Raw genomic sequence first — 23,557 nt, 5'->3', positions numbered from 1 at the left:
GTGCTGTCACACAGAGAAACAGTCTCAAAAAAAAAAAAAAAAAAAAACCCACAACAAAATAAAACAAAAAACAAACAAACAAAAATTCAAAAAAGTAAAAGTAAGGATCTAACAGTTAATTGAAAAAGGGAAAATCAGTTGTTGGAAAAGCGGATCATCAGTTGAGAACAATTGTTGCTCTCTAGAGGACTAGAATTTGGAGACACATCATGTACATAATTTAAAAAATTAAAAACATTTGAGACATGATCTTATTACGTAGCCTTGGTTGTCCTAGTATTCACTATATAAATCAGGCTGCCTGGAACTCATAGCCTCTGGAGTGTTGATACTAAAGATGTTTGTGACTACACCTAGCCTTTTAAACAAGTTGTTGTTGTTGTTATTATTATTATTATGGTTTCTCACTGTACCCAGAGTGTCCTAAATCTAGCCTGAACTCAGGTAGATCCACCTGCCTCTGCCTCCTGAGTGCTGGGATTTAAGGCATGTGCCACCATGCCCCACCAAAGAAGTTATTTTTTTTTAAATTCCACTTTTATTTTATGTGTATGAATGTTTACATGCATGCATATATGTGAACCATGTATGTGCCTAGTGCCTCTAGAGGCTAGAGGAGGACACTGGATACCTGGAACTGGAGTTACTGACAGTTGTAAAACAAGATGGATGTGGCTCATTTGTAATCCCAGCACTTGGGAGGCTAATCTCTGTGAGTTAGAGGCCAGCCAGGGATATATTGTGAGTCCCTCTCCCTTTCATGTATACAAAAGATGTAAGTAGAATATCTAAAAAATTAAAAGTGTTTTAAGTACAGGAATTCAACTCAACTCAGTGTTGGAATGTGGGTAGGGTAGGGTGTCAGATGACAGCATCACAAGATTGGGCCAGCCAAAGTAGGTGGATCTAGAGGGAGGAGAAAACATCCGTTCCTTTGCTCCTCTGAGTTTTGAATCTAGCGCTATAGCTTTATCTGTAGCCAATCCTAGAACAGCATCTTTTTTTCGTCATTAGTTGCCGGGGCCTAGAGCCACGAGTCTCTCTGGTCAGTTCTAGCCGTTGCTGTTGTACTCGTGCTCGGCTCTTGCGTTTCCATCCGTTAAGACTGAGAGGGCTTACAGAAGACCTGTTACCTTCTCGGGTATCCCCGCCAGAAAGAAACCCTCGGCTACTCTTCTCACACCCGCAGAGCCTCACTGGCTCCACTTAACGTGGAAGCTCTAGGCTGACTCCATCAGAAGTTGTAGTACCAAAGATTCTGGTGCTTCTAACACGGCTAGCAGCTACAGGAGCAGGAAGTTCTTTTGTTGTTTGTTTTTATTTTCCTTTTCTTTTTTTTTTTTTCAAGGAAAAGCGGACCAGGGAGGGAAGATAAGGGCTGCGGGGAAGTGTCCTTGTGACGGAAAGGTGTTGAGTTCTGGCCCTTTAAACACAGGGGGGAGGATCCGGAAGTGGATGGGCGGGACAAGAGGCCTCATATATAAGAGGGCCCCAATCGCGCGGGGTCTCCAATCTGCCATTTTCTGTACCTGAGTAAGTCTTTGCTGTCCTGAATTCTCTGTTTTCTTCACAGGCAGTATTCTACCCACTGGCCCACCACGTCAGGGGAACGATGGCCACAGAGTCTACAGCCACTACTGCCATCGCCGGGGAGCTGGCTTCCGCTGACAAGTAAGCCGGACCGTGGCGAGCTTGAGACACTGGCCGGTCCGCGGGGAGAGCTGGTGGACTGGGCTTCGCGGGCGGGACAGACTGGTGGGTGGGACAGCTGCCTTAAGCAACTGCGGGTATTCGGAGAGAGCAGGTCTGTGGAGGGGCCCCTCTCAGGAAGAGATGGCGACTAGCGGTAACGGCGGGTGGCTGGCGCCCCCTGCCCGGCTTTTCGCGGCCGCCATCTTGCCGGGGGCAGCGGCGGCTGTCTCCATCGCCTGCCCCTTTTCCTCCTCCCCCGGCCCGGGGCTGCCGGTGGGAGGCGGGGCCCCTCCGTCTCCGGTCGACTCTTGAGCCTTTACTTTTCGCGCTCTAGCGTGAGTCTTGTTAGAGAGTCTGTAGAGGAATCTAGAAAACGACCAACAGATTTGGCGCCAAAAAGGAAAAAAAAAACCCACACACACGAGGATTGAGTCTTGGACTGAAGGGACCTGAGTGGGCGGGGCCTCGGGGAGGGCGGGACTTTGCACGCGTGCGTTCCCCGTCCTAGCTCAGGAGAAGGGGGCGGGGCCTCGAGGAGGCGGGAAAACTCCATTGTTTGGGGTTTCAGCAGCTCCTGCCAGAGCAGTGGGAAGTAGTGAATTTTTTCCTGCATTCCTCTGTAGTTTACTGTAATCTGAGGGTCTTTACGGGACTGAAGCTCTGCGACTCAACACTTTTGCTGTGAACCCTCAGGATTCTTTAGATTTTCAGTGTGTGGGTCGGAGATTTGGTTGCTTCAGGGGACATTTTCACACTGATAACCCTCTTCGGTAAACGCTGCACGGAGCATTCCGTATTTGCTAGATGATGAGTCTGCTAAGGTAAAGGATCCCAAAGAGGGAATAATTGCTTTGAGAGCTTCACAGTGCTAATCATACATGAGCTACTTTTTTGGATAGTGCACAAAAATGCCCATCATTTGAAGGAAACGAGAGTTTTCCATATAGTAGGAATTACTCTCTAACCTTCCCTTGTCCTTTTTTTTTGGGGGGGGGTTGAGATAAGGTTTCTTTATTGCTTTGGAGCTAGCTATGTAGATCAGGTTGGACTTGAACTCACAGAAATCCGCCTGCTGGGATTAAAAGTGTCCTTTGTCTTTTTTAGGTGCCTGCTAATATTTTCATCCCTGTACTTTTTAGAATTTTGCCTCTCGTAAAAGTAAAGTTGGCTGTGAGAATTTTGAATGAGTTTTCTATAGGTTTAGGTATTTTAGTTGACATTTCAATTAGTACAGTTGTACCAGATATTAATGTATGTTTGCATACTTTACCTATCACCTTTTGGTTCCTTTCCTAGTGCATTCTTGAAGAGCAGTGGTTCTCAAATCATCAATTTCCTGCTGCCTCATTGATTTCTTAGGGCTAGAGTAGATTGAGTTAGGGAAGTCTGTAGAATTTATTTCAAGACAGGTTTTCTCTTTGTAACAGTTCTAGCTGTCCTGGAATTCACTTTGTAGACCAGGCTGGCTTCAAACACACGCCTGCTTATGCCTCCCAAGGACTAGGATTCAAGTGGTACCCCACTACTGTCCGTCCACATGTAGAATTTGTAAAAAAAAAAAAAAATTTTTTTTTCTTTTTTTGTTTTTCCAGGTCTTGAGTTCACTTTCCAGTAACCACATGGTGGGTCACAACCATAGTGTTTTTTTTTTTTTTTTTTTTTTTTTTTAATGTGTATTGGTGTTTTGCCTGCATGTATATCAGTGTGAAGGTGTCAGATCTGGAGTTACTGTCATTTGTTAGCTGCCATATGGGTGCTGGGAACTGAACTCTGGCCCTCTGGAAGAACAGTCAATACTCTTAACCACTGAGCCATCTCCATCTTTTCCCTCCCCTGCAGTAGGTTTTGATGCCCTCTTCTGGTGTGCATAAAGTTGTACATGCAGACAGAGCAAAAAAAATAAATAAATCTTCAAGATTTTATATATGTGAATATTTTACTTGCATTTATGTATGGACCATGTTTATGCCTAGTGTATGAGGAAGACAGAAGAGGACTGCAGAGTCCTTGGAACTGGAGTTACAGATAGTTATGAACTACCTTATGGGTGCTGGGAATTAAATCTGGGTTCCCTAAGAGCAACAAGTACACTTTTTCTTGCTTGCTTGTTTTTTGATTTGAGATAGTATAACCACTGGAACTCAACTCCCATGCTGGGATTAAAGGCTTTCAACACTACTGACAGGCATAACAAGGGCTCTTAACTGCCCATCTATTCATCTTCATTTTCTTGAGTAAATTCTTACTGAGTCACATGACTATAGTATAAACTCAAAGTCTTGTCAGGACAATTTTTTTTTTTTTTTTTTTTTTTTTTTTCAGAGACAGGGTTTCTCTATTGTTTTGGAGTCTATTCTGGAACTCGCTCTGTAGACCAGGCTGGCCTCAAGCTCACAGACATCTGCCTGCCTCTGCCTCCTGAGTTCTGGGACTAAAGGTGTGTGCCACGAATGCCCAGCCCTGGAGTGAGTGTTATGTCAAGAAAAAAAGTGGCTTAAAAATGAAATATTTTTTTTAAGCTGTTTATTTTTTTCCTGCTTTCTTAGTTTCTTAGTCTTTTTTCATATGATGACACTGGTTTCATTTAAATACTTTAAAATGGATGGACTTAAAATTTTGAGGGATGTCCAGAGAGATGACGTAATGCATTCTTTTTTATTTTTTTTTTTCTTTTGAGACATGATTTCCATGTCTCATGGAGCCTGTCCTGGAACTTCCTCTGTAGATCAGGCTGGCCTCAAATTCACAGATCTATCTGCCTGCCTCTGCCTCCCAAGTGCTGGGATTAAAGGTATCTGCCACCACCACCGCCTGGCATCACAAATGTTTTCTATGTAAGTCTGATGGCCTGAATTTTATCCCAGGAACCCAACTAAATGTTAAAGAAGAGAACCAGTTTCACAAAATTGTTGACTTCTACATGTGTACCTTGTTATGTCAACTGTCTCCCTCATCACCTTACCCATTATAAGTACACAATAATAAAACATCTTTTTTCCAACTTATTTCTGTTAGCATTTCCTCACTGTGCTGATTAGTTTTCGATTAAATTACTTGGGAAGAGAGTCTCAAGAATTGTCTAGATCAGGTTGGCTTGTGTATGTCTTGAATTTTCTTACGGTGACAAAACCATTCCATTGTTTTACAGCCTGGACCCTATAATAGTAGAGAGGGTTAGGCCAGTAGCAATCAAGCAGGCAGCATGGGTACATCTTTTTTTCTTTGTGTTCATTATGGGTTATGATATAATGGACTATAGCCTGATACTGATGTTGGTTGAGATGCTTTGTGTTTTGGTTTTTCAAAACAAGATTTCTCTACACAGAGAAATCCCTGTCTCGAAACTGTAGACCAGGTTGGCCTCAAACTTAGATCCATCCCATCTGCCTCTTCCTCCTGAGCAATGGGATTAAAGTCATGTATTACTACTCGCCAGATATGAGGTGTTTTTTTTTTTTTTTTTGCTTTTGATTTTATGTGAGTGTTTTGCCCGTGTATAGATATTTGCACTGTGTATACAGTGCCTGAGGAAACCAGAAGAGGGCTTCAGGTCCTCTTGAACTGGAGTTTTGGATGATTGGGGATACAGGAACCCAACCCAGTTCTTCTGGAAGAGCAGTCAATCTAACTAAGCACTGAGATGTCTCCAGCCCTTGATTAGGGTTGTTTATCATAGCAACAGAAATGAAAATAGTTCATTATAATTTTTTTTGAGACTGTTTCATTGTGTTCTTCATACTCTTCTCAAATTTAGTTGTCTTCCTACCTCATCCTCCCAAGTGTGAATTACAAATATGTAAATTTTGTTAAACTATTGACTTTACTGTATAGGCTCACTTCCCTTGACAGCTAAAAAGAGACTATTCCTAGAAATGTTTTCTATTGTTTATTTTATTTTGAGATATGGTTTTATTGTGTAGTTCTGGCTTGTCTGGAACTCACAGTATAGATGAGATTGGCCTCAAACTCAGGCCTACCTCTGCTTCCCACGTGCTGGCAGATTAAAAACAAGGACCATCATGCCTGTCTGATAATTTGTTTAACAAGTATATTGAAAGATATTATCTTATTTATTATTATATATGATATGTATTTAAGTGGTGCCAGAGCACTCATGGTGATCAGGGACAACTCCAGTTTCAGGAGTGAGTTCTGGGGATTCAAACTTAGGTTATTAGCTACTTCTACTTGTTGAGCGGTTTTGCTGGCCTCAAATATCTTATTTTTGTTTTTGTTTTGTTTATTTGATTCTCCTGCTTCTACCTCTTGAGTGTTGGGATTACAGCATGAGCCTCCAAACCCTGCTAAGTTACTTGTCTACTCTAATCTCTCAGTTATTTAAAAACATAAAATTAATTTTTAGGGCCTGGTGTGGTGTCACACACCTTCATTGATCCCAGCACTCGGGTGGCAGAGATAAGTTTATAGTGTTTTGTGAACTTTTAATAGTATACAGTGAAATGTACAAAGCTTTAGGATATTTTGAAATGCAGCACAATTTGACATCATCCTGTGACATGTCTTTTATTTCCTAAAAAAAAAAAAAACTGTTACATATTGGAAATAAAACCTAGTTCTTTAACCATACTAGTTAATAAATTTGTGCCTGTGCCATTGGATCAGCATAATTGAGTAATCCTTAGGACTGGAGGATGTAGGTAGCTCAGTGGTACTTGCAAAGTCTGGCTGGCCTAGAACCCACAGAGGTGACATTTTCTATCCAAATTTAAAGTACTTTCCATTTTTATTGTTTCTTTTTATTCATTACAGAATTGAAGATGCTCCTGCTCCTTCTACCTCTGCAGATAAAATGGAGAGGTAAGATTATATGGTACAAGTATGGTCATATCTGGAATAGAAGTGAAGTAATATAACTGATGGTAGTTTGCTGACTGGGCATGAAATCAATTCAAGGGCTTTCATAGTATAGTCAAACACTGTATTATTGGTCCTTCAAGTTTGCCTCCTGGGTACTTGTAGGCTGGGCATTGGTGAGACCTTCCTTTATTGGGAGGAAGAGGCAGTTGGATCTCAGTGGTATACAAAATGAGTTTCAGGACAGTCAGGACTGTTACACAGAGAAACCCTATCTTGAAAAACAAAAACAAAAAACAAAAAAAAGGTGGGGTGGAGTGGGGGAGTCCTGTGTGGCATTGACATTGGCTGTAGAACAGGCTGCAGATCAGGCTGGCCTTGAACTCACAGAGATCCACCTGCTTCTGTGTGCTGGGATTAAAAGTGATCATCACGGCTCTGCACATTTAGATGATTATTATTACTTTTATTATTATTTTTTGTTTTGGTTTTTCAAGACAGAGTTTCTCTGTGTATCTTTGGCTGTCCTGGCACTCACTCCGTAGACCATGCTGGTCTTGAACTCACAGAGATCCTTCTGCTTCCCTAGTGCTGGGATTAAAGGCATATGCCACCACCTCCCGATTAGTTTATTTTTATAAAGAAAATCTTTCATTGTTCATACCATTGGTGCTAATGTAAACACAGGATGGGTAACTTGATAATCCCCTCAACATAAAGACTTGTGTTACAATCACCACTATGAACTGCTAACAGAGCATTTCCCTCTATATCTGACTCCAGCTTTTTATTATATAGACCAGTTAAGAACTCCTCTTACAAGAAATACTATCTCACAAATAATAGCAATAAAACACATACTTTAAGATTTTGGAAAAGTATTTTTTTTTTTTTTTGACCATGGTGAATTTGACTATCTTAATTTTTTAAAAATGTTCTGATGAAGTTGGAGGTGACTTTAAAAATTTGGTAAGAGCTAAGCTGTTAACTATAATTCTAGCTATTCTAGGAAGGTTAATTGCTTTAGCGTCATTTCATGGTCTGTCTCTGCAACTTAGTGAGACCCACTCTGAATTCTCTAATTGCTGGGATTACAATCATGCACCACTACCCTTGTCTTACATAGTCTTGTGTAACTTACCTAAGGTGGTCTTTTAATTTGCTATGTAGCTGAGGATGACCTTTCAAGTACTGGGATTAAAGGCATGTTCCACCACAGGCCTGCTGGACTTCCTAATACAGAGTTTCATGTAACATAGGTTTGCTTTAGTCTCCCAATGTTTCCTGTGATAATCTTGAATTTCGAATTCTCTTGCCTCTATTGCTGAGATTATAGAAATGCCATCATACCTCCTTTTATACAATGCTCAAGATCATACCTAGGGCCTTTTGTATTTGCATACTAGGCAAACATTAACTGAGGTATGTCATTGTTCATTTTTTTTTTTTTTTTTTTTTTTTTTTTTGAGATAGTACTCTATGTAACCCTGGATAGCCTTGAATTTTCAGAGATCTACCTGCTTCTGTCTCTCAAGTGCTGTGATTAAAGGCATACACTACCACACCTGGCTGGCTAATGTTCCACCTAATCCCTCCTTTTTTTTTTTTTTTTTTTTTTTTTTTTTTTAAACATTGTGTGTTCAGTTGACGGTGGTGCACATCTTTAATTCCAGCACTCAGGAGGCAGAGGCCGGCTGATCGCTGTGAGTTTGTGTGTGGCCAGGTGGTGGTGGTGGTGCATGCCTTTAATTCCAGCACTCTGGAAGAAAAGGCCAGCAGATTTTTGTGAGTTACAGGACTGCAAGGACTGTTACATAGAGAAACCATGTCTCAGAAAACAAAACGAATAAAAACGGTGTGTGTGTGTGTGTATACGTGTATGTATGAATTTGTATGCCATGGCATGGATGGTAGAGGTTCCATACATAACAACTTGTATGAATTTCTCATTTTCGGTATATGAATGCTAGGGATTGATTTCAAGTTGTCAAGGTATGGAGGCAAGCAGTTTTATCTGAGCCAGCCTTAAAATTAACTTCTTCAGGATTCTGCAGGGCAGAAGAGGGCATTGGTTTTCCTGGACTGGAGTTACAGACACTTAAGGCTACCGTATGGTTGCTGGGAACTGACTCAGGGTTCAGAATAGTCAGTTCTCTTTCTTCTTCTTTTTTTTCTCTTCTCCTTTTTTGGCTTCTCAAGACAGGGTTTCTCTGTATTGCTTTGGAGCCTGTCCTGTAACTAGCTCTTTAGACAGGGTGGCCTCGAACTCACAGAGATCTGCTAGCCTCTGCCTCCTGAGTGCTGGGACTAAAGGCATACACCACCAACGCCTGGCAAGAATTGCCAGTTCTCTTAACCACTAAGCTACCTCTCCAGACCCCTACTTTTTTTTTTTAACATTAGTTTTTTTTTTTTTATTCCAGGAATGTTTGTTATATGGATTAACCATTTTCCATGGATTGTATTGGCACCTTTGTCAGCATTTTAATTGCCTGAATTGTGTGGGTCTATTTTGTGTTATGTTCTGGTCTGTTTACCTTCATGCTAATACCATAATGTCTTTTTAAAAAATTATTTATTTTATGGGCATTGGTGTTTTGCCTGTATGTATGTCTGTATGAGGGTGTCAGGTCCCTTAGAACTGGAGTTACAGTTGTGAGCCACCATGTGGGTGCTGGGAATTGAACTCTGGTCCTTTGGAAGAGCACTCAGTGCTCTTAAATGCTGAGTCATCTCTCCAGTCCCATAATGTTCTATCTAATCACCATCTCCTAAGTGTTTTTCTTTTATGGTACAGGTGCTTGGTTAAATCCAGGGCCTCATGCATGCTAAGCAAAGGTTTTAATTGAGTCCACTCAGCTGTATTTCCAAGTCAAAGTACATGTTATGTTTTTTTTTTTAATTTAAATTTATTTTGCCTGTGTATATGTATGTGTACCATGTGCTAACAATCAGAAAAGAGCATTAGATTCCCTGGGGTTAATAATGGTTGGGAGCTTCCTTGTGGGTACTAAGAACTAACTGAATGTACTTAACTGCTGTGAGCCCCCCTTTCTCCCCCCTTGCTTTTTTTTTTAAGACAGAAATTTATAGCTTTGCTTCCCCTGGACTATGTAGAGCATTCTGGCCTCCATTCATGGAGATTTGCCAGCTATGCCTTGTCAGTGCTGGGATTAAAGGTTGGTTTTAGATGGGGGGTGAGTTGTCTCACAACTAGGTTCATCTTTATATCCTCAGTACTGATAATTAAAGGTATCCACCACCTTGTCTTGTTTATATGGTTAGGGTTAGAGCTCTGTGCATGTTAGGAAAGCAGGTACATCTCCATTCTCAGCTCTATCTGTTCTGTTTTGTTTTTTTGTTTGTTTATTTGGTATTTTTCAAGGCAGAGTTTCACTGTATAGCCCTGGCTGCCCTGGAATTTTGGTCTTGAACTCTAAGAGAACCACCTGCCTCTTCCTCCTTAGTATACCACCACTGCCTGCCTTGGTTTTTTTGTTTTTTAAATTTTTCCTTTTAACTAGTAAACTTGTATGACTTTGGGGTTCCTTAGTGGTTATTTTTTGTCAGGTATAATAACATGTAACATCTGTAAGCATTTATGAATGTTGCCTTTTTATTTATCTTTGTTTTGTTTTTTACACAAGGTTTCTTTATGTAGCCTTGGCTGTCCTGTAACTAGCTCTGTAGCCTAGGCTGGCCTCTGCCTCAGGAGTGCTGGGGCTAAAGGTGTTTGCCACCACCCCTCCCCCATACTAGGGCTTTTACTTTTTGTGATAGTGGTAAATAAGTGTGACTTAGCTAAGTCTGTCTCCTCCCTCTCTCCCTCCCTCCCTTTGTCCTTCCCTCCCTTTCTCTCTCCTAGGATCTTGTTATATAGTTCAAGCTGGCCTCATTCTCAATCATCCTGCCTTTCCCTATAGTGTTGAGATTATGGATATGTATCATCATTCCCCATTAGTTTGCCAGGTCTTCCATAGAAATCAAAAGTTAAAAATTTTAATTGTTATGGTTTCAGTGTAACATGTATCCAGTGAGTATTTATTTAAACAAGATTTGTTACTAAATAAAATATTTTTCTTGTAGTCTGGATGTGGATAGTGAAGCTAAGAAACTACTGGGATTAGGACAGAAACATCTGGTGATGGGAGACATTCCATCGGCTGTTAATGCATTCCAGGAAGCAGCTAGTCTTTTGTAAGTACATGTTCTATTTTAAACAGTAGTATATTGTTAACAAACCCTTAAAATTTTTTCTAAGAAGAATAGGGGTATGTTTTAATGGTATAGACCTTGGCTAATGTATGTGAACTCTGTTCTTCCTGTGGTGGAATTCTTTTTGTTTGTTTGTATTTTGTTTTTCTGAAACAGAGTTTCTCTGTGGCTTTGGAGTCTGCCCTGGAACTAGCTCTTGTAGATCAGGCTGGTCTCAGAACTCAAAGAGATCCACCTGCCTCTGCCTTCCAAGTGCTGGGATTAAAGGCGTGGGCCACCACTGCCCAGCAGCCTGTGGTGAAATTTTTCTTGGAGTTCTACAACCTGAATATTATTGTAATTTCAGTAATTTTTCTGAGTAAGGTGATTTTTACACTATATTAAGAAGACATAATTTATTTTTATTCTATTTGAAATGATTGGGTTGAATTCTAGGACTTTGTGTATGGAAAACAAGTATTTTACAATTAAACTATACCCTTGGCCTCTTGGGACTATTTGGTTTTTAAATTTATTATTATTTTTTTAAAATAAATAGGTTTGTTTATGTACACAGTATTGTATTTGCATGTATTCTTGCATGCCAGAAAGAGGGCACCAAATTTCATTACAGATGGTTGTGAGCCACGATGTGTTACTGGGAATTGAAGTCAGGTTCTGGGAAAGCAGTTAGTGTTCTTAACCTCTGAGCCATCTTTCCAGCCACTAAATTTATTTATTTTTAAATTTATATATACAGTGCTTTGTTTGCATGTATGCCAGCAGGCTAGAAGAGGGCACCAGTTCTCTTTACTGATCATCATGAGCCACCATGTGGTTGCTGGGAATTGATCACTGGAAAATTAGCCAGTGTCTTAACCTCTGAGCCATCTCTCCAGCCCCTTAAATTTATTTTTTTAAGATTTATTTTATATATGTGGTGCTCTTCATTTCAGCATGCCTTTCATACTTCTTTTTTTCCCCCTTCTTAAATCATTTAAGCCTTAACCAAAGGTATTATAACAGTTCTGGTCCACAATGATATTGATAGTGTGGTAGGAGGAATATTGTACAATACCTGGTTGGTGGCACTTAAAATATACATTATTATATATGTATGAAGAATATGTAACATTAACTTCTTGTGTTAACTAGCATTTAATAATGTGCAGACTAGGTTTATTTACTTTCTTTGTAGAGGTAAGAAGTATGGAGAAACAGCTAATGAATGTGGAGAAGCCTTCTTTTTTTATGGGAAGTCACTCTTGGAGTTGGCCAGGTATGTCTTGGGAAGCCTCATTTTGTAAATAGAATGTTTTGTATCACTTTGGTCTGTTTAAATATCGAAGCTTCCTTATTGGCTAAAATTGTTTGTGCAAATAGTCAAATTAATTTTGATGGTTTCAATTAGTAGAAGCAGTGATATTTTCAATCATAGTCAGTGGTTTATCAGTTTAATGCAGGAATTTGAACATTTGAGCTAGCTCAAAATTCAACAAGGTTTGTATGGAGGACAATTTGAATAAATAGCACATGAAAATGTCTAGTAAGGAAGACTTTGCTTGGTATGGTTTCACATTTGTGAATTTCCCAACAGCTGGGGTCTGGGGAGGCTGAAGCATGAGGATCAAGTTCAAGGGCAGAGTAAGCTACAGAGTGACCCTGTCCCAAACCCATATGTACCTCTCTCTAGTAAAAGACATTCTTGGAAACTGCTCAACAAATTTATTAACATGACTAAATATTTTGTGTGATTAGCCTTTACAAATAGTTCTGTTAAGTTCCTAATTTTGTGATTATTCAATGCATTTAATGACTTGGTATGAAAATGTTGACAAAATGTCACTGATCCTTTAGAGAAATGCAGCCTCATGCAGTGTTAGTTTATGTTAATAGGTCTTTTAAAAAGTTTCATTAGCATATTCTATATAATGGGCTCATTAGGACACTTTTACATATACATCATATATTTCAATTATTTTTACCCCCGTTTAACCTCTCATGCTCCTCCCATTCCTGTTATTACTCTCCTTCCCAATTATTCCCTTATTTCCCCCAAATTCATTCATTTGTTCATTTGTTCGTTCATTTTTACAGCAGGGTTTCTCTGTAGATTAGGGGCTCCTGGAACTTGCTCAGTAGACCAGGCTGTCCTCCAACTTAGAGATCTGCCTGCTTCTGCCTTCTGAGTGCTGGAGTTAAAGGCATGTGCCACCACCATCTGGCTCTTCTCTTATTTTTAAGTCTAGTCTTACTTTTGTACCTAGCTAGCCTGGTACTTGTAGAACTCCTCCTGGTTTGAATTGTAGTTTTGTATTCCCTTTACTTGATTCTTTTTCTGTTGCTTATGATTTCCATTTTGAAATACTTTGTTAGGAAACAGTTATACTTTCATGCTTTTTTGTCTTGTAGAATGGAGAATGGAGTGTTGGGAAATGCATTGGAAGGAGTGCATGTAGAAGAGGAGGAAGAAAAAACAGAAGATGAATCTATGGTAGAAAATAATGATAATGTAGATGGTATGTAGAGTTGCACGCTAAATCTAAGAGATGTGGCGACCTATGTTTCCTTTAAGTTAAGGTACTTGGGCTGATGCAATGGATATAGGCTACTATTAAATAAAGTTGACAGTGAGCCTCTCTAAGAAAGTAACTAAATGTATTAATCAGTCATTTAACTCTAAGTTAAATAGTAAGAGTATTAAAGACACATTGCAGAGCCCTTTTATTGTAATAGAAGTCCTTAGAGCACTCTTGTGTTTTTTTTCAATCTTAGAAAATTAAGAATTTTCGGAGTTTGGCTGTTAGAACTTTACAAATCAAATAAGTATAATGATTAAGAGAGGGAAGAAAGTTTGACATGTCTTCCCTGACTGGTAATCAGATGACTTGAATTGAAGCCCATGCAGTGTCTAGTCTGAAGAGGTTTGGTTTCTTTTGCAGTATGTTGCTTTGCTAGCTTTGATTCTCCCTTTGCTTTTCTCTTGGGGGCACCTGCTAAAACTTTTTTAGTTAGGCTAATTAAGGCTTAAAGGGATTGTATTTCTAGTTTCCATTTATGCTTTTATCATTAAACTTGGAGACATGTTTATGCTTCATGTTCTTTAACCATGTAGAGGAAGCAAGGGAAGAGTTGAGAGAACAGGTTTATGACGCCATGGGAGAAAAAGAAGCCAAAAAAGCAGAAGGCAAGTCTCTGTCAAAGCCTGAAACTGATACAGAACAGGAAAGTGAAGTGGAGAAGGGTGGAAGAGAAGATATGGATATAAGTGAGCCTACAGAGAAGCTACAGGAAAAAGTTGAATCGACTTCAAAGCAGTTAACTGAATCCTCTGGAGAGGCAAAAGAAGCAGCAATACCAGGACTGAATGAAGCTGAGGTCACTTCTGGGAAGACAGAACAGGAATCATTGTGTACTGAGGAAGGAAAATCAATTTCTGGAGCTTGTGTTCAAAATAAAGAAAGCAGAGAAACTGTGCATCAGGAAAAGGAAGGAGAGGAAATAATAAGCATAGAGAAAAAGCCAAAAGAAACTTCAGAAGATCATCCTATTGGGGCTCCAGAAAAGCAGGGTACTTCAATGAAGGTAGAAGCTGAAACAGTAGACCCCACAGTCAAGTCAGTGGACATGGGTAGGGAGGAACCAAATGATCAGGTAGCTACCTATGAGAGTGAACTAGGAAAGGCTGCTCTTGAGCAACTGTCAGGGCAAGATGTCAAAGTGTCACCAAAGGTGACTGCAGAGGCTGGATCAGATGTCTCTGAGAAGCCAGGGCAGGAGATTACAATTCTTCCTAATAATGGTTCAGTTGATGGACCATCAGCTGCAGGAGATCAGATTCCTAGTGACCCACAGATTTCTGCAGAAAGACTGACAGAGACTAATAAAGATGGCTCAAGTGTAGACAAGGCCAAGACAGAGCTGGTTCCTGAAAAGGAGGAAGCTATGCCACTTGTAGAAGAGTCTGAGGCAGCTGGAGATGGGGTTGAGACCAAGGTAGCCCAGAGGGCTACGGAGAAAGCACCTGAAGACAAATTTAAGATAGCTGCTAATGAAGAGACACAAGAGAGAGACGAACAGATGAAAGAGGGTGAAGGTAACTGGGATACGCTAGAGCTGCAATGGGTGGAGTACATTCTAGATTTGACTCACTAATCATTGGTAAAAGTCAGCCTTCCATTCAGGATTTTCAGTCTGCCTTGGATTTAGGAAAGGCTTTGTTTAGGAAATAGCTAAATGAAAATGGGATTCAAGAACATGACAATAGGTTTAGCAGGTCAAATCAAGAGCAGCAAGTGTTTAGCTGGCTGGTAACTAATAATTTTACTAACTACTAAGTAGGTCTTCTGATTCAAAACTTGGCTAGCTCTCATAACTTGTGCCATACTACTAGCCAATGAGGTTATATGAAGGGTGGATTAGAAATAGGTTGTGGGATAGGTAGGGGAATAGGCTAGGCTGGCAGAGAATGCTGAATGGATGTTCACTTGCATGCTTTTGGGTTTTTAAATTTATTGCTCACATGGTTTCTACTAAGTGCTATAGGATAGGAACAGAGCAGTAGAATCCACTGAATTGGTACACTTAAGCAGGCATGCCATTTAAATAAAGGACGGCAGTTAGCCTTCTGGTGCCCTTTCCCCTTTTGTTCATAGAAATGTTTAGAGGGTAAGTCAGACGGGCCCGCCCCTATTCATGGAAAAGAGATAGCCAAGTACTTGTCATTTATCTGCTATTGCTTTCCTTTCTCATTTCATGCTTGCTTTGGCTGCTAACCAACTATACTGTTAGTGGCTTAATTGTGGTTCAATTTTATTAAGATTTTAAAGCCTCTAATTACTAATTGGCACGTCTGACTTGAGTTGTGCTCAGTTGGGGATTCTACTGTATATAAGTTTCATCTAACATTGGCATTAATAATTACAGGTCTTATTTCAATTAATAATATCCTGTGTAATTGCTAGACTTTTTCAAGAGTTGTCTAATTATGGGTGTATTTCAATTTGTAATTTTTGTGTAAACTGTTCCAAGAGTTCTCTTAAGTGACTCATCTTTAATGTTTGACCATTCTGGTAAGCATCTGCCTATGTGTAGGTCTCTGCACTCCAGTCAGCATCACAGCCAGAAGCGAACTTGTCAACTGGCACAGTACTGTTAGGCTTCTTGAGCTTCAGGACATCTTTAATAGAAAGCACAGACTGAGTTCCTCATGTTTTTGAAAATATTAATGTCTTGATTCTTCCTCCTCCCTCCCTAGTGTTGAGGATTGAACCCAGGGCCTCATGTGTGTTAACCTAGCACTTTAATCTTGAACCAAATACTCAAATCTATAAAAGTTATTTGGTTGGTAAAGATTTTGTATATTTTACAAATAAGGAATGAGGAGGAAGTCTGTGTCACACACACCTAATAAAGAGAAGGGTGATTTTGGACTCAGCCATTTTCTGTGGTTGGTTCCTTTATGTTAGATGTTATATTAGTCCACCACATTTTACATGTGAGAAACTTAAGGTTGATTCCCCAGAACCCACAGAAAATTGGCCATGTACTCCCATTATAATATTGGCTCATAAAGGGAGATATGAGCCAAAAACAATTCTCAGAAGATTGTGGAACAAACCTGACACACAAGACATCCTATCTCGTCTCTGACCCAACCCAAGGCTGTCATCCTCTGACCTATATAGATGCCATAATGTAAGTGTACCCACTTTTACATAAATAGGTTCCTACACACAATCAAAACACTGATGCATGGGATGACAATGAGTGGTAGAATACTTGTCTAACATGTGCAAATTTCTGTGTTTGATGCTAACACCACAAGAAAATAACCCATTTGAGGTACTTGACTTTTTGCCACTTCTGGGATATGTATATCACTCATGTAGATAATCAATGTTTTATTTTTCTCTTTGTCTGTCTCCCTCTCCCTCTCTTTTGGTGTTTTTGTCATGTTAGATGTGGTTAGTAATTGAACAAAAATTAAAATTGTAGTCATAAAGGTTGGCTATGCTCAGGATGTCTCTGTTAATTTGTTTTTGAGGCAGGAGTTCACTATAATCCAGACTGGCCTCCAATATAGCAGTCCTGCCTTAGAGCCCTCTATGCTGGGATTTACAGATGTGAGGATCACACATGGCTTGGCTTATTTTTAGTATAATTTTAATAATTTCTCATTTGGATTTGGTATGTTCCTATTTTAAGAATGTCACAATATCAGATAAATGATATAAAAAAGAAAAGTGGAATATGCATGTGACTATTAATACTCCATTTTCAAAAACTTTAGAAAAATATAAATTTGTTTGCTGATGACATTGGGACATTCCCATTAGTGCTTGATCACTGTTAACAAATTTGGGACAGTACTGGCTTTTCTTATTAACTTAGCTCATCTCTACTGTTCCCTTAGATTTCTTAAGAGAAACCCATGATCAGGTTGTTGTAAGAAGTTTAATGTACAAATTTGCTATAAAATTCTAAAGTAATAAAATATTTTATACTAAATTAAACTTCATGGCATTCTGGTATGAATAGGTCTCAATAGACTAAAAATATAGCTTTAGATGTCTGTAATTTTGATTTTTTTTTTTTTTTTTTTTTTTTTTTTTTGAGAGCATTTCACTCTATAACCTCGTTTCACTAATAAGTTAAATGTAGCTATTGCCCACCTCCAAGTATTTTTTCAGACAGGTGCAGCCTATTAGCCAACAGTGCTTTATTCATTAAGCAGTATGAGAAACATATTTACAGAATGACATCTCTCATCACTTGGTTATCCTGGAACTCACTCTGTAGACCAGGCTAGTTTCTAACTCAGATTCACCTGCCACTTCTCTCTGAGTGCTGGGATCAAAAGGTGTGCATCACCACTGCCCAGCTTTTAAAGAGTAAAAATAAATAAGCAAATGAATAAACAAATAAGTAGTCTACTTCTGATTAATGTGGGATGATGGGTGGAGTCATTAAAATGAACATCTAGTCTAAATTTGGGGAACTACACTAAACAAAAAAAAAAAATAGTGCTGGAGCTAGATAGATGGCTTAATTGTTAAAGAGTATATACTGATCTTAAAAGGGACCTTTTTGGGTTTTAGCACATTAGACATCTCACATCTGCTTGTAACTCCATCTCCAGGGCAAATGACATCCTTTTCTGGGTCTCTACAGGTGTTTGCATACAAACACGATTAAAATCTTTAAAACATGATTGGCAGCTCTATTTCAGAAACACTGGATTGCATAGTCAGAAACAAAATAAGTAAGCTTTTTTATATTCTGGGAACTTGATAACTAGCCATTTGTGGAGCTCCATTTTCATTGAGAGACCTTGTTTCAGAAAAAAAGATGGAGAATAGTAGAGGAAGACACCTGACATTGACTTCTCTCCATGGACATAAACTTTACACACAAAAACCGTGAGCCTTTTAGTTTAATATGGTTTGCTATATTTGTTATTTAGGTTGTTACTTTCAAATAGTTTAAGTACTACTGGTTTGTGCTAGTAAATGGCAATATATATATATAAGAATTTTCTATGCCTGTTTTCAAATTAGTGTTGATTTGTAGATAAAACTGCTGACATTTAAATAGGCTCAAACAGGCATTGTGGCACAGGTGTGTCAGCACTTGAGAAGCAGAGGAAGGCAGATCTTTGAGTTTGAAGCAAGTTTGGTGTACATGTCAAGTTTAAGAATAGCCAAGGTTGACCTGGACTCAAACAACAACAGAAGAGATCCTAAGGCTTACTTTCCATGTTTCCATTCCCATAATGGGTTGTTAACTTGTGGTATTTATAATCTTTTTTTCTGGAGTTAACAATTTTGAGCATGGTCGGGCATTGGTGGTGCACACCTTTAGTCCCAGCACTGGGGAGGCAGAGCCAGGCAGATCTCTGGGTTCCAGGACAGCCTCCAAAGCAGTACAGAGAAACTGTCTGGGGGGGGGGCAACAAATTTTTTGAGCTTGCTGCCAACTGTGTACTCCCACCTACTAGGGAGATGCAGAAGGATTGCTGTTACTTGGTTTTTGGGGGCTAGGTTGGGCTATACATTAAGTTTGTTGCTTTGAGAAGAAGAAGAAGAAGAAGAAAAAAAAAGAGGGCTGGAGAGATGGCTCAGTGGTTAAGTGTATTGGCTGCTCTTGTGAAATTCAATTCCCAGCAACCACTTGATAGCTCACAACCATCTATAATGAGGTCTGGTACATTCTCCTGCTGTGCAGGCATACATGCAGGCAGAATAAATCTTAAATGAAAAGGAAAATAGCAAACAAAAGAAAACCCCACCTAGCTTAATGAAAGATAGCAGTGAGTACATACTTAATATGTATCAACTGAAATGGCTGGCATTTTGGGCTTTTTTTGGGGGGTGGGTGGGTAGGGTTATTCTGTAACAGCCTTGACTGTCTTGTAACTTGCTCTACAGACCAGGCTGGCCTTAAAATCTTTGCCTGCCTTTGCCTCCCAAGTGCTAGAATTAAAGGTGTATGCCACCACCTTCTGGCTGTCATTTTGGATTTTAAGTTGACTGATTATTAATTTATTATGAAAGGTTGTTCTTTGGATAACTGACTGACTTATGGCTATATATCAAAATAGGTATAGGAATGGCTATATATTTAAATGATTTTTTCTTTTTTTCAAAACAGGATTTCTGTGTACCCTGGCTTTCCTCTGTTGCTCTGTCCTTGAAATTCACAGAGATCCACCTACCTCTGTCTCCCTCTGTTGAGATTATAGGCATGTGTCACCACCACCACCAGGCTTATATGAAACCTTAAGTAATAATTGGCTTGTTCATTCCCAATCTTTTTAAGGTTGCTAGATCTGCTCTTTTGGGGGAGAGTTGTTGCAAGATATGCCTGTTCCCCATAGCTTGTAGGAAAGCTGGTCTTTTGGTTATCGTTCTGAATGGGCTCGAATGGTTTTTGATACTTTCAGTTTAATATGATTGTCTTAACAAATCACTAACACCTATCTGCTGAGTAGATGCAAGGTTCATAAGAAAATCCTTAGTCTTTAAACTGCTGACATTTTGATGAATAGACTAGCTTAGATTTGAATTAGATGCTAACCACTGACTTTTAACTTGTGAGCTGGATTATCTATCCTCTTTCCTGTTCTGTCTTAGAATGTAGGTTGACAGATAATTTATCAGAAACTGACCCTTATCAGAAAATACCCTTAGTTACATCTCAGTACTGAGGAATTTTTGTTTGTAGAAACTGAAGGTTCAGAAGAAGACGACAAAGAGAATGACAAGGCTGAAGAAACACCAACTGAATCAGTTCTTGAAAACAAGGTAAGTTGTTTAACCTTTACAACTTTCTTATGGTATAGGAAAGGTTACTGTAGATAGCTGGTTCTTAGGGCTTAGAGATCTTCTATAAGATGAAATGCAACATCACAATTATATTTCACTGACATAAGGTGACATAAATTAGAGACCTTATAGTAGGTGGCTCCATTTGGTAGGTTTTAGGGCAAAGACCTGCATTTTGAGTTAACAGCCAGCTTTTTTTTTTTTTTTTCAAATTATAGTAAATAACATATATAGATTTATCCTCAAGATGTCTTCCTATCTTGTACATCTGCCTAATGCCAATGATTTGGATATACTTTAGTCTCTTCAAGAAAATGAGGAGGAAGAGATTGGGAACCTGGAACTTGCCTGGGATATGCTGGATTTAGCAAAGATCATTTTTAAAAGGTAAACCTTTTGGTGCTTTTAGCTGGGTACTTAGGGTTGAAAATAGAAAGCACTTTTTTAGGATCAGACAATTATTTTTAGGGCTTTACTAATCATCTTTCTTTTTAGGCAAGAAACTAAAGAAGCCCAGCTTTATGCTGCACAAGCCCATCTTAAACTTGGAGAAGTCAGTGTTGAATCTGGTAATTCATTTCCATTTTGCTGTCTCCTCACTTCCCTTAAATATCCCCATTCTCCTGTTCCTATAGATAGAAGAACAGAAGGTCTGAGTTCCTTATAGTGCCCAGAGCAGTGAGCAGCCTTGTAAATGGTTTGTCTTGACAGTTAAACCATGGGAGGAGGAGGCAGAGACAGGTAGATCTCTGAGCTCAAGACCAGCATGGCCTCATAGTTCTAGGCCAGCCCAAACTATATTGAGACCCTGTTTGGAAAGAGGAAAAAGGGAGGAAGAGATATAAAGAAATATGAGATGAGAAATCTATTCCTGAACTAAATTCTGAAAGAGCTTTAGATTAAATGCTATACAATTCTTGTTGTTCTGTCATTATTAGAGAATTACACCCAAGCTGTGGAGGAGTTTCAGGCTTGCCTAAGCCTCCAAGAACAATATTTGGAAGCCCATGACCGTCTCCTAGCAGAAACCCACTACCAGTTGGGTTTGGCCTATGGTTACAACTCTCAGTATGATGAGGCAGTGGCACAGTTTGGCAAATCTATTGAAGTCATTGAGAAGAGAATGGGTGAGTGAACAGTAGTTACTTTATGCTTAAATGAAGCAGCAATTTACTATTGGGGGGGAGGTCCTTCTGTTATTAATGATTTAAGCCTTTCTTTGTAGCTGTACTAAATGAGCAGATGAAGGAGACTGAAGGATCATTCACTGAATATGAGAAAGAAATCGAGGAGCTGAAAGAACTGCTACCTGAAATTAGAGAAAAGATAGAAGATGCTAAGGAGTCTCAGCGTAGTGGGAATGTAGCTGAACTGGCCTTGAAAGCAACACTGGTTTGTGGAGTTTCTTTTCTTTTTTGGTTTTGTTTTTTTGAGACAGGGTTTCTCTGTGTAGCTGTCCTCTGCCTCCTGAGTGCCAGGATCAAAGGTGTGCACCACCACCCTTGAGGGAGTTGATCAGAATGAGAGCTCATCTCAACTTGTACCAAATAGTACAGTGGTTAGAAAGCAGGCTGTATGTGTGAACAAATTTGTTCAAAATGTCACTGCTACCTTTGTGTGACCACTGGACATTTCTTTGTCTTTTGGTGTAAATTCTGTGTAATCTGTGTAAAAGTGTTTTGACAATACCATATAGAAAAGGCATTAGTCATTGAGTCTCTTAACCCTAAATTGCCTAGCTCCTCTCCTGGCCACTGGCATGCTGGGTAATGTTCTATGTTGGAAATAGGACATGGAGGGTTTAGTTTCCATGCCTACTCTGAGTTTCTTGGGTGTCTTTGTGTGGAAGGCCTTGCTGTGATGCTGATGCCATGGGCATTTCAGCTTTTAATCAAGTGCTTGTGTTTTCGGTAACTTAGACCCAGGTGGCTGGGGTTCTGTGCTCCAACTTATCTGTGTCTTTGTGTTGTAGGTGGAGAGCTCTTCTTCAGGGTTCACTCCCAGTGGGGCTGGTGCCTCAGTCTCCATGGTTCGTATCACGTATTTTTCAATAAGCCTACTGAGTCAAATAAAGTCTTTGTAAATTGCTAATAACAAAGGCTTATTTTTGCCAGATTGCCAGTAGAAAACCAACAGATGGTGCTTCCTCATCAAATTGTGTGACTGATATTTCCCATCTTGTTAGAAAGAAGGTAAAATTTACATGTACCTATTTGCTTTTAACCCTTTTTCCTCAGTATGCCTTCCCAATGTAGGAAGTTTGAAATAATACACTAGCAATAATTAACTCATCCTCTTAAGTGGCACAGTGTAACACTCACCTTCAAAAGAGCTAATGCTTTGCACAGACTGTTTTCACTTAGAATACCCTAGCAAACTCATGGCTCCTTGGAAAATTTAAGAGGATTGATGAAATTGAGTATGTTTTAGGATTTGGCTGGTTTTCTTCAGTAGCAGAACTATTTTGCCAATAGTCCCAATCAATTATTCTTTCCCTGCATGGTAAACCTTCACTTTTCTATGATTGAAAATAGGTAACCTATTTGTACTCCTTTACTGTTCAGGTCTTTACCCCTCATCCTCACCAATTTCATGTATCCCAACTAATGAAAATTTTAAGATAAAAATACATTGGACATTGGGGCATAACTTTTTATTCCTCTGTATAGTGGTCAGCATTGCTCTGTAACTAGAGAGCAGATCCATAGAGCTGTGAGTCATGTTCAGTATATTGGGACCACGGGGACTATGGGATTATTTCGCAATTGTCGGAAAATATGAAGGCCTCCTTCACGATTCTGTTTTTAGAGGAAACCAGAGGAAGAGAGCCCCCGGAAAGATGATGCAAAGAAAGCCAAACAAGAACCAGAGCTGAATGGAGGCAGTGGGGATGCTGTCCCTAGTGGAAATGAAGTTTCAGAAAACATGGAGGCTGAGGTGGGTAGTTTAGTGGCCACTTGCCTCATCTGTTGCTCTTAGGACTAGGAAGCCAGGCCTTCAGTGCATATGGGACACTCACAGAAAGTAATTTACTAAAGGTAGTTTGTTCATGAAGTAATAGGATGTCTGACAGATGGATTTTTATTTATTTGTCTAATGAGTATAGAAAGGCACAGATCAGCAAGACTATTTGATCATTTTTACTTGATCCTTCCATGTGTCAGCTGCTGATTTGTCAGCCTTATCATCTTATAGTTCTTGTTCCTATACAGAAGTGCAGGGACACCTATGTTTACTTATGAGTGAAGCTTGCTCTGTTGTATATTATGGGATGGCTTAAGTCAGCATAAGTTATACCTAGGCCCTTTGTCTTTTAGGCTGAAAATCAGACTGCAAGCCCAGCAACAGAAGAGGGGACAGTGGAGTCTGCAGCTACCGTAGAAAGTACTGCAGCTACAGTTGAAGGCACTGCATGTTAAAGAGGGAGCAGAACCTTTCTCCCGAGTGAGGGAAAGTGGTTTTGTACATAATGTATTTTTTCACTTTTGGGGATTCTTTTTGTATAACTTCAATAAAGATTGTAGGCAACA

The 23,557-nt window shown here is 39.5% G+C and overlaps 1 protein-coding gene across 2 annotated transcripts; it reads left to right on the top strand.

Annotated features, from left to right (window-relative positions):
* Window positions 1-1,019: 1,019 nt before the first annotated feature.
* Nasp (nuclear autoantigenic sperm protein) lies at window positions 1,020-23,557 on the top strand. 2 transcript variants are annotated; one of them, XM_051188538.1, is made up of 16 exons: window positions 1,020-1,141; window positions 1,574-1,671; window positions 6,463-6,510; window positions 10,594-10,704; window positions 11,900-11,980; window positions 13,114-13,220; window positions 13,817-14,797; window positions 19,927-20,006; window positions 20,329-20,414; window positions 20,523-20,596; window positions 20,966-21,154; window positions 21,253-21,419; window positions 22,000-22,056; window positions 22,142-22,219; window positions 22,836-22,964; window positions 23,345-23,557. In XM_051188538.1, the coding sequence occupies exons 2-16, from the start codon at window positions 1,613-1,615 to the stop codon at window positions 23,444-23,446; spliced, it is 2,349 nt and encodes a 782-aa protein (XP_051044495.1). In that variant the 5' UTR covers window positions 1,020-1,141; window positions 1,574-1,612; the 3' UTR covers window positions 23,447-23,557. The 2 variants fall into 2 exon arrangements, with proteins under 2 accessions (XP_051044495.1, XP_051044496.1); XM_051188539.1 differs by lacking the exons at window positions 1,020-1,141; window positions 13,817-14,797 and having other exon boundaries at window positions 1,504-1,671.

This window comes from Phodopus roborovskii, unplaced genomic scaffold (assembly GCF_943737965.1).
Source record: "Phodopus roborovskii unplaced genomic scaffold, PHOROB, whole genome shotgun sequence".
NCBI classification, from domain to species: domain Eukaryota; kingdom Metazoa; phylum Chordata; class Mammalia; order Rodentia; family Cricetidae; genus Phodopus; species Phodopus roborovskii.
Note: the sequence above shows the minus strand (reverse complement) of the source record. Positions and strands in the feature narration are given on the sequence as shown.

Coding starts and splice junctions, on each gene's coding strand:
- Nasp (XM_051188538.1), top strand. CDS start 1,613: ATGGCCACAGAGTCTACAGCCACTACTGCCATCGCCGGGGAGCTGGCT. Junction 20,007..20,328: donor AATCAGTTCTTGAAAACAAG/GTAAGTTGTTTA, acceptor GATATACTTTAG/TCTCTTCAAGAAAATGAGGA. Junction 20,597..20,965: donor AGAAGTCAGTGTTGAATCTG/GTAATTCATTTC, acceptor TGTCATTATTAG/AGAATTACACCCAAGCTGTG.